Source organism: Glycine max, chromosome 2 (assembly GCF_000004515.6).
Source record: "Glycine max cultivar Williams 82 chromosome 2, Glycine_max_v4.0, whole genome shotgun sequence".
Classification (NCBI taxonomy): Eukaryota; Viridiplantae; Streptophyta; class Magnoliopsida; order Fabales; family Fabaceae; genus Glycine; species Glycine max.
In genome coordinates this window covers 31830150-31841183 of record NC_016089.4, presented here as the reverse complement: position 1 = coordinate 31841183, position 11034 = coordinate 31830150, and the positions used below count along the sequence as shown (strand labels likewise).

Here is an 11034-nt window from a genome sequence, read left to right as displayed (position 1 = left end):
AAGCTTTGTCCATAAAAATCACTTAAAAACCGTTTTAAGGTCCAACGCCTTAAACGGTCCTCTTTGCTTTTTATTGGTTAAGCGTGGACTTTCGAAAGCATAAAATCAACATGTAAACTTGTCGCTACTTTCAAAAAAACAAGAGATCATTAATGGTCCAACACCTTAAATGTTTCTCTCCTTTCAAAAGAATCAAAAGATCGTTTAAATGGTCCAACGCCTTAAACGACTTTTGTTTGGTAAAGACATATCTTGCAAAAAAGGGATAAAAACAACTTAACCAACGTTCAGTTCTCAAAGAATTACGTAGGTCTGATTTCCTTATCACAATTGAGAAATACGTATGAGCAAGGGAAACTCCCTTGTCGACCACAAAAAGAAAAAAATACAAAAGACATAAAAAGACATAAAAACGTAAAAAAGGGGAAAATAAAACAAAATTGAAGACATGATATTGCACATTTGATTAAAGGTTATCGTCCCTTGTGACAGACGCGTGAGGTGCTAATACCTTCCCCGTGTATAAATACAACTCCTGAACCTTTCACACTTAAAGTTCGCAGATCACACCTTTCCGGTTTTTCCGACGTTTTCCTCGAATAAACGTTGGTGGCGACTCCGCGCATTTTCCTTTCTTGGAAGACACACCCGTGAGTCTCGCGTCGCCCTCCCGCCGAAGGGTAGGTTGCGACACAATCAAATAACACAAGAAATACATTAAACATCGATTTTCAATAAGCGAGATTTTAGGGCATTATAAGTGTGCACGGTCTCCTACTGAATTAGAATTTAATGTTATTATGAAAGTTGTTAAAAGGATGAATGAAAAGGCATGGGCTTATTTAGACAAGGGGCCCCGTGAATCATGGACCAAAGCCTATTTTAGTGAAAATTGCAAAGATTATGAGTCTTATAATGCAAAGATTCTGAAGTTAAAAAATAAGCAATTTTGAATATGTGTGAGGATATAAGGACCTATATTATGTGCAAGATGAAAAGTGATAAACTAAAAATGGCTACAAGATTAAGACCATTGGTACCTATGCAACAGTCAAGGATAGAAAAGGGGAAAGTTGAATCTAATAAGTAGACTGCAAACTGGGTTGGTGATCCTGATGGAACTAGATTTAAGGTTTGTCATTATGATACAAGACTTAATGTGGATCTACAAAACTAGTCATTCACATGTAGGATGTGGCAACTTATAGGTATACCACTAAGTTAGTTAAATTTGTCAATTTTGGATATTATGTATTGCGTCACTATGAATTTAATGTTTTTTTGGTTTATCTACATAGGTATGCCTTGTAGGCATGCGATTGTTGCCATAAGATACAATTACCACATACCAGAGGGCTACAGTGACGATATGTTGACCATTGGATCTTAGAATGCAACCCATGAAAATTACATACACCTTACCAGGAGTCAACAATATTGGGAAAATACACCTTTTGACAAGCCGACACCACCACATATTAAAAAGAGACCTGATTGACCCAAAAAATGTAGAAGAAAGGATCAAAATGAGGGACAAGTCATCAATAATTGACTAAAAAGATCCTACAAAGAGGTCACTTGTACTAGATGTAGTCTGGGTGGTCATAACAGTGGAGGATGCATTAATGGTGGTGTTCCACCAAGACCAAAAAAGTAAAAACCAACTCTTGAAGAAGAGATTAACTCAAATGCAACCACAACAACACCAGTAACATATTTCTAAAAATTTGATTAATTTTTTTTATTGTTACTTACAACTTATTTATGTTATATGTTACATGTTTGTAGGATGAGATTAACTGCTCTTAATCTGCTCCACAAGTTGAACAACCTTTAACTAATTTGAAAATTACTCCAACTCCTAATGCTGAAAGTGTTGTTGCTCCAACTCCAACTACCACTTAAAGTGCTCCAACTCCTAGTGTTGTGAGTGACTTTACATATAATTGAATAGTTATTGTTAAATTATGTTACGCATAGCTAATCAATATTTATTATTGTTGTAGGAAACAATCTTGATACCTCCACCATTGTCAACTGCATTTAGACCACATTCAATTAGGCCTTCAGCACCAATTTCAATTATATTTCTAGATGAAGTATCTCATAGGATGAACCAACCAAATTACATGAGCTTCATACCCACACTAGGATTTCCCAGTCGCCATGATTCGAAGAAATGAAATATGTGATATGTTTATTTTTTATTTATAGTATATTGTGACTAATTATTATAATTTGGATAAATTTGTAATGATTAGTACATTGTTACAACGTTTATTTTGATAAAGTGGCAGAATGTTTATTTTGAATAATTTCAATTGTGACAGATAGATTATTGTTATTATTATGTTTGTCTTAAATTGTGTTTGTCAAAATATTTTTTTAAGTGATTATTATAATGTTATGTTTGTAACAATAAAAAAAGGACGAACATTCACCCTAAAATTATATTTTACCCTTTTTTTAATGAAACAAAATTCGGAGTCTAATAAATTAGTCGAATAGAAACATATTGGTATTTAGGCCCAACAAAAAATTGTTGACATTTACATCCAATAAAAAAAGGAGTGACATTTTGATACAATGAAAAATTATTGACATTTTAATCCAATAATAATAGCTTACTGACATTTTAGTCCAATGAAAACATACTGATATTTTATTCCACAAAAAATTATTGACATTTTCTTCCAAAAAAAATTAATGACATTTCCGTAAAAAAAAAAAAAATACTGACATTTAGGTCCAATAATGATAATTTATTGGCATTTTTGTCTTATCTATTCGACATAATCATGTTGACAATCAATTTTGTAATAAATTTGTTCATTTGTGCCATGTAAACTATTTTATTAACGATAATAGACAGAAGTTAATGATCGGATAAATTTGTCGTACTTTTTACACTTTAAGGGACTAAATTTTGAATTTTAATCTTTCAGGAACAAATTTATCAACAAATTACACATTTAGAGATAAAAATAATTATTTACCTTAAAGATGCTCACACACAATTAATGTGAAATAGAGAAAACTTATTCTTGTGGTACTCTTGGAACTAATAATGAGAATTCACTTGCCTTCATCATTTTTGTGAATGGGTTTCCATGTCTGTTAGTGATATTTTCATGGGAAAAATGAAAAGTTAGAATAAGAAGAAAGAATATTAGGGAAAACTAATTTAGAATTGAAAATTAATTAAAAAAAGAAGAATAAGAAGAAAGCAACTCTATATACTTATTTATATTAGATCAGAAAATCTGTTATAGATAAACAACTACTTTATACACATTTTATCAATAGGATAATTTATAGGAAAAAGAAAAATAAAACAAATTAAAAAATGAAAAACACACAAAATTTACATGTTAACGGTGAAAGGGGTGAAGTATAATAAACTATAATAAAATGTGAGATGAGCGAATGAACACAAATATTGATTTCTTGTTCATAATTCAACTCTTTGTTTTTATGCATAAAAAATAGTATATCAAAATATAATTATGCATATGCAAAAGTGAGTGGGGAAGAAAAATATAGGCATGAAAAACATGCTAAAAATCATACAATAATGAGATCAATTACTTATTATTCTTAATCCAACCATACAAAAAATAATCAAACCAAATAAAAATACTTTAAGAAAACATGTACTCACATTGGACGAAAATCATTAAAAAAAATAACGATAAAATAACAACAAAAGGTAAATTTCATCAGTGCATTCTACGACTATTAATTGCTTTCTTCTATTCTCACAGAGAAAAAATTGAGGAAAATTGAGAGTTCACAATTACACATCAAGTTAAAGTTCCAAAGAAAGAAGGAATCAAACCTGGAATTAAAAAAAGGGAATGCAAGCGAAGGATGAAAACTGAAACCTTTAAAAAGATATGAGAAGAGGGAAAGAGAATGGAATGGACGCAGTGAATCTATAGCCTCTCAGATGTTTCCCTTAACATCGGACCAACAAATAAGGGGGCACTTTACGCGGAGAATCTGGGTACAATTTTGAAAGGGTGAATTTCAATTTTACAATTGGTGGTATGCGGAGATAGAAGAATGAAAAAGAAGAGGAAAGGAGAGAACCAGAAAGTGAGAGTGGGAATGGTCTAGAACCAGTTAAGTCTGGATTAAAAAAAACTCTTCTCACACCACAATTAAACTAACAATAATTAAAAATGATCTATAATTATTCAAAAAGTATTATTTAAGTGTGAGAGTAAATAATTGACAAAGGAAAAAATGGAATTAATAAAAATGGAAAATAAAACGATTAAAAAAATAATATTTATTTTATCTATTGTTATTATATATATATATATATATATATTATATACTCAATCAATTAAACTTGAATAAAATTCTAATTATTTCATTTTTCTACCAAACATAAGTTTGCAAAAAATATTCTAAGTTTTGTTTCTTTAAAATTAAATTTGCTTGTAAAATTTTATTCTCAAATACATTTTTATGAATAATCAAATATAACTTTAAACTGATTTTATTATTAAACATACCCTCACTTCATAAAAGAAAACAGTTATTCCACGAGAAGAAAATGCTTTTTCGGTGGTACGGTGAGGTTCATAAAATTGGTGCCCCAATAAAACGTACAATTTTAATAATTCATCATTGACTTGACAAAGAGACTTGTCACTGCACTGGTTTACGTTACATTCACATATTTAACTTCGACCTATCTTGACAAACCGTAGACTTCACTATTTTTAATTACTCTGTCTCTCTTTCTCTCTGCCTGTGTAGATGAAATTGGCAATTTCAGAGTAAAAACCAATTATGCTGCAGAGATAACAAAGGAAATTTGGAAATATTCTGAACATATTTCTGTTGAGGTAATCAAATCTTACTCTCACTCTTTTCTTCTTTCTTTCTCTTCCTACCTATAGATTTACTGTTATCCTATGAGGATGAAATGCTGATTATTTGGTCTGGCTATGTATTCAACTATGAATTCATACTCCTGATTCAACACCTATAGGCTTCAATCATGGGGCAATAAAAAACAGTAGAAACGAGAATTTCCATAATAATAAAATGAAAAATTGCCAATTTCAGACACTAGAAGAAAGTAAAGAGGGAAATAGCTGAATAAAAAATAAAATTTTGTGAAGAGCTTTATGCCTAATAAATCAAAGAAAAGCTTATCAAAACACCGTTCATGAGGGGTTGGTGCTGCTTCTACTTAGCCAATATTTTTTCTCTGTTGCTATTGTATGTTTTATCGTTAATATTCTTGTCTGAGATAGGATCCTATTACAGATACCCAGATCTTTTAATTGCCCAAGATTATCATTTTATGTATATTATTTGAAAAGTTCTTTGTTTCGTTTGTATCATTTGCTTTATGGTCTCTTTTCTACACTTACTGCTCTATTTTTTCAGTGAGATCAGTGTAATCGTGGTTCGTGATTTGATCTGGAACAACGCTTACTTAAAAGGACTCTTATTTTCTCTGTTCTCTGCTCTCTCGGTCTGTCAGGTAATGTGACATTTAATAAAATATAAAAAAAAGGTTTAAAAAGATCATGTGTAAATATAAAAAGTCTCTTACAGCAACTTTTCCACACCAAATAGTATTTAAAAATTTATTTTTGAGTGTGGACCATAATGATATAACATTATCAAAATCCCAGTGCGCACAACTTTTTAGTGGAATCAATCACAATTTGTTGAGAAAAATTATGTAAAGTGAGATTGTATATATACATGATTATTCTACACAATAATTGCACATACTTTTTATCGTACCCTTTCGCTGTATATTTATTTATACGATGCTATTATAGTTTAGCTTCATCGTTATTCAATTCTGAGGGACTGTTACTATAGATTTTGCCCTAACTTTTTACCGTACTTAAAATTTACAAACTCAAAGAAGCTAAAAAAAGTTAAAGAAAAAAGAAAGAAGACGTAACAAGGCACAAGTGGACTTTAATTTGTTTAGGACAGTTACTTCTTGCATCTCCAAATTTTGCTTTCAGCACTTTTTTAAATTTCCAAAACACTGAATTTGGAATATAAAATTACATTTCAAAAAGGTCTTTGTTTCTGAAATATAATTTACATTCTAGGTGGAATAGGTGAATGAAGGAATTGCCTTTGTTTAGTGTTACAGCCTGAAAAGAAGCCCCACTTTGGTAATTTCCCTGGGTTGCCCCAAAATCAAAGCCCATCAACACTTCAAAAACGATAAATATCTGAGGATAATTTATTGCAAAACTAGAAGATAGTTGTCAAGTTTGGGGAAAGTTATCAAAAAGGGTAATCTTTTTTTAATTAATCAAATGGGTCAAATTTCAAATTAATACCGAAATAAGGATAAGTTGTAAGGTGTATTATGACTTCTGATAAAGTCATAAAAAATATATGATTTTGATTTTTTTATTGAAGTTGTAAAAAAGTAAACGATAATTGTTTTTTTTTTTTTAATTTTAATGTGAAGTCATAAATTGGTTTATCAATTCAATGTCTTTTAATTTTTTTTAGAATTTTTTGTAGTGGTAAATCAATGACTTCAAAATCATCGTAGTTTTTTTAAAATTAATTATTAACGACTTTAAATTAGTTTTAATTTTTAATTTCTAGCATTTTTATTCAACTTTTTAAATATTTTTGTTACTAATATTAACTTAAAATTTATCAAATAATATTAATTTTTTTAAAAATATTTTTTAATTAATTTTTACGGGTAAATGAATAATTTTGTACAGTATAATTAATTAATTTTATTTGATAAAATTATTTTAATATTAACAACAAAAAATAATTTAGTAATAGAATTAGTTGTTAAAATAAAAATAATATAATGCATTAATATAAAATGAACAATATAAATATAAAATTAAAAAGTAGAAACAACATGTCTTCACTTAGTTACTACAATGATGTCCTGTGGTTCTATGGAATGAACATTTCTTATATCTATTTAAAATTGGTTGGTCGATCTCATTATGTATATAACTAATGATTGGATTCTCAATGTTTCAAGTTTGCAGGTAATCTATTTAAGCTCTTATGTAAGTATTTTTTTTTTATTCTTTAAAATTCAATTACATACTACCCAAATTTTTAAGAACACATTTATATTCATATTTTCAATAAACAATGCCCTTTTTAAATTTTTTATTCATACATTTAAAAATAAACAGCACATACCCTCATGCTGTATACATGTGACTACAACTGCTTCTTATTAGGATTAAATTTTAGCTACAATTTGCTATATATATATATATATATATATCACTTTTAAGTTATTATTGGACATTTTATTATAGGCACTCATAACAATTGATTCTTTTCTTTTTTCCATCTGCATCAAGTGATTTATATTAGCTCACAAAACAATTATTGTACTTCGTAAGGCTACAATAAAAGAAAAGAGACTGTCTTCTCGTGCATATTGTTGTACTTATATGATGTATGTTTTCTTGGCACAGAAATGGCTGTAGCAGACTCAATATCTTTCCAAGAACAACTACTTCAGAGGGTTGCTTCAGCTCAGTTTAGGAAGCCTCTCCTTCATCTTGTGTCCACTCGTAAGCTCTTTGTTCCTTCTTAAATTTTCCCAATCATTTTTTCGCAAAAAATGTGAAAGCAATATAGCATGAATCATCACTGCCAATTACCAGTGGCTCTAGTACCACTATTGGGGGTACTATAACTAGTGTTATCAAATAGTGTCACAACTCAAATTAAAATAGAAAAAAATAGGAATCTAAGACCTAACCCAATATTTAAGGTGAAAAATCCTTAGCAGATAACTTTTTTCTTTTCTCCTTTTTTATTTTTAACAAGTATACAAAATTAAAGGTGGCTTTACAGCCACGTTCACTGTTAAACCTGGATGGAGAAGCTTGAATTCTTCAAAATTAGACAGTATGATATTCTTAATCCCACATTTTCACATTTTCACATTGCAAAATTGTATTTGGTTTCAAGTGTCTCTAATTTAGATGTGTTATATATATACATTAAAATACTAATCCTAACAGTAATCACATATATACCATGAATTGCACTATTTAGTAGTCCAAACTTCATAGGATTCTATATCAAATGTTTAGAGTTTTGACCCTAAAGTGATTTCCACAAATAAACTTGTTGCAGAAGAAGACAAGGGCAGATACCTCACCCAATGTGTCCCACTTCACAAAGCATCACTCAAAGGTGACTGGAAAGAAGCTAGAAAACTATTGGATCAAGATGGGTCACTTCTCAAAACGGCCATAACAAAGGGGGGGTGGGCCACACTCCTCCACATAGCCGTGGGAGCAAACCGTGTTCACTTTGTGGAGGAGCTGCTAAAGTTGATGCAACCAGAAGAATTGGAATTGCAAGACCACAAGGGCAACACTGCATTCTGCTTTGCTGCAGCAGTTGGGAATGTGCAAATTGCTGAGATGATGGAGAGAATAAATGCATCGTTGCCAACCATAAGGGGTGGAGGAGGACTCACCCCTCTTCACTTGGCTGTTTTACAAGGAAGAAAAGAAATGGCATGGCATCTGTTCCCTAAAACTAAGGAAATCTTTGAAGAGGTGGACTGGACTATACTTTTCATTAATTGTATAAAGTCTGGACTATATGGTAAGCATTTAATTTGTTGTTGAAAAAGCATGCATATGCATGCCATCAAGGTTTCAAATGGTGGTTGTGGTCATGATTTTATCACAATTCTTGATATTGCGAGAAATTACAGAGAAATGCAACTACAATTGAAGTAGCGATGCAACTATGTAGAATTAAGAAATATTAACATTGTGGCCAAAATCATGGTTACAAACCTTTTTTTTGAAACCTTTGCATGCCATTTATATTCATATTGGCGAGGAAAGGTAACTGACAAACCATATTCCAATTATTTTTATCTGTCAATGTTAACTGTTAGTTTTTGCTAGAATGTTAGTGAGGGATTCAAACTCATGACCTCTTTGCCTTCTTCCTTCCCCCTTCAACCCTTAAACCCCTGTTCCCAACTATTAAATTAACCTTATAACTGCATCCATTCCAAATTAGACTAACTACTATGCTAACTTCAGATGATCATGGAGAATGGAGCAAAAATAAGGGAATGTAAGATTTAACTTTTTAAGTAAACCTCTCCATCCTTGTGCAGTTTTTTTTATTCAAGAGGAGGAAAACAACAGATTCTTGTATCTTATTTTGGACTAAAAAAGGGCTGCTTCATTTCTTTCTTTTTAAAAACAGATTTGGTAAAAAATATACTGTTCTTGTAAGCAGCTGTTAACCATTTATCGAACATGCATGCACTCATTTACCTAAAATGCCTTCATTCACTAATTACATTTTAGGATATGTCAATCTCCCACTTGATGATGAATACCCAAATATTTATTGCTTCCTTTATGGTTTTGAAAGAGGACCTTCTTCTATGAATAGCATAATGAGAATCCTTGGTCATTACCTTTAAGCATGATATATTATCAAACCAAAAATGTGTCACTAAGTGTAATTCACTAAAGCAGTGTGTAAGCTTTTCAGGGTAAAAACAAATATGGATGAACATCCACGTTAATTGTGGTGTTTTGCAATCTACATAATTTGGAATATGTTGCAGATTTAGCCCTGGAAATGCTAAATGAGAAGGACATGCTAGCCTATGCTCGGGGTGAGGAGAATCAGACAGGGTTGCATGTCTTGGCTCGAACTCCAGGTTGTGGTTGCCAACTACGATGTCGAAAACACCTCCTACATTTCTGTAAGTGGCTATACAATTAACTTCCATTAAGAATAGGAAAATCAGGACTTTGCTTTATTTTTAATTTGTCCACTATCTATTGGTATACTTTTGCAATGCATCTTTCTAAGAGAACCATTTTATACACTTCATCAATACCTATTATTTTTGTCTTCTTTATATTCTTATCACATCATATTAGCTATTATTATTTTTTTATATAACAAAAGAAAATATATACAAAAGTTTAGTACAAAGAGATACTCAACTAGAAAAGTTTAAACAGAAAGTAAAGATACAAACCAGAGGCAACTCACAAAAGCCTACCATCTGCCCTTATACTACACCCAATGTAATATCCCCTAAAAAACTAATAGATCCATAAACAGAATACTAATAATATCCCATACAGGAGAAAACAATGCCCCTTAATATACCCACCAACACAACATGGTCTGATCCAGGATTCACTATATAACAAAAACTAGCATTAACAACATTTATAACTAGAAAGTCTGATAAGCACCACCCTGCAACAACATTTTGAACTACATTTGTTAGAAAAACAGAACAGAACATAAAAATGAACAACAAAATATAAATATATAAAGAAGAGAGAAACAAAAAACTGAAATGAACTATTACAGCAAGAGCTTAAATAGAAAAACCAACAAGTTCCTGATTGGGTAAAATAAAAGGAAAATTATGGCTAATTAAAAATAGGCACCATTAGCCCACAACTAGCTATTAAACAGAAGCATGCTTAAAAAGTAATAAGACAAGTTGCAGGCACATTTAATTTAATATGATAGCAGGAAAAATCAACTGCCAACAACATCGCACTTCAGGTCAATGTATATTGCATTCCTCATGATAAGAACTACCTCGCATAAGAGGCAGCAGTACCCTATAAACAAACTTTTCAAAATAGCTATATCACCTATTATATTAATATATATTTCTCTCTCAAAGGTGTTTAATAAGGTGTTGGGATGTTCAACAGTCATTTTTGTTTTTTCAAGTATATTTATAGTTTAAACGTTACTAGAACCTAAAACACTCTCCAAGTAATAAATTAAATCTAGAACTTTCACATGCTTGTGTTCTTTGATTTATACAATTGTTTGGTATCCTATAAGCAATAAATAAACAGTTATAACCCTATATACGTTATTTCTCTCCCTCTTTAGGCAGCAAGGTTGAATTGGTGGCTAAAAGATATTCCTGAACTCACTTTCATTCTTGCTTTGGTAACACTTTATGTTAAAGAGTGAAGAGCCAAATATGTTCAATGAACTCCAAATAGT

General features: G+C 30.8%; 1 protein-coding gene and 1 long non-coding RNA gene across 6 annotated transcripts; one reads left to right on the top strand and one right to left on the bottom strand.

The window, feature by feature from the left end:
* Positions 1 to 224: 224 nt before the first annotated feature.
* LOC102667061 (uncharacterized) lies at positions 225 to 4133 on the bottom strand. Of its 2 annotated transcripts, XR_413199.4 has the most exons (3): positions 3839 to 4120; positions 2997 to 3114; positions 225 to 1490 (listed from the first exon to the last, which is right to left on the bottom strand). It is a non-coding gene; the product is annotated as an uncharacterized lncRNA (long non-coding RNA). The 2 variants fall into 2 exon arrangements; XR_001385113.2 differs by lacking the exon at positions 225 to 1490 and having other exon boundaries at positions 1593 to 3114; positions 3839 to 4133.
* Positions 4134 to 4645: 512 nt separating this feature from the next.
* Positions 4646 to 11028, top strand: LOC100784675 (alpha-latrotoxin-Lhe1a). 4 transcript variants are annotated; one of them, XM_041007281.1, is made up of 6 exons: positions 4646 to 4859; positions 5410 to 5506; positions 7023 to 7043; positions 7467 to 7565; positions 8137 to 8616; positions 9608 to 11022. In XM_041007281.1, exons 4-6 carry the CDS (start codon positions 7469 to 7471, stop codon positions 9766 to 9768), a joined length of 738 nt encoding a protein of 245 aa, XP_040863215.1. In that variant the 5' UTR covers positions 4646 to 4859; positions 5410 to 5506; positions 7023 to 7043; positions 7467 to 7468; the 3' UTR covers positions 9769 to 11022. The 4 variants fall into 4 exon arrangements, with proteins under 4 accessions (XP_040863215.1, XP_040863217.1, XP_040863218.1 ...); XM_041007283.1 differs by having other exon boundaries at positions 7016 to 7043; XM_041007284.1 differs by lacking the exon at positions 7023 to 7043 and having other exon boundaries at positions 9532 to 11028.
* The last annotated feature ends 6 nt before the right edge of the window (positions 11029 to 11034 follow it).

Excerpts from the sequence above, each read along its gene's own strand:
- LOC100784675 (XM_041007279.1), top strand. The coding sequence starts at position 7,469 with ATGGCTGTAGCAGACTCAATATCTTTCCAAGAACAACTACTTCAGAGG. Across the intron at positions 7,566-8,136 it reads CCTTCATCTTGTGTCCACTC|AAGAAGACAAGGGCAGATAC; the intron begins GTAAGCTCTTTG and ends AACTTGTTGCAG. Across the intron at positions 8,617-9,607 it reads TATAAAGTCTGGACTATATG|ATTTAGCCCTGGAAATGCTA; the intron begins GTAAGCATTTAA and ends AATATGTTGCAG.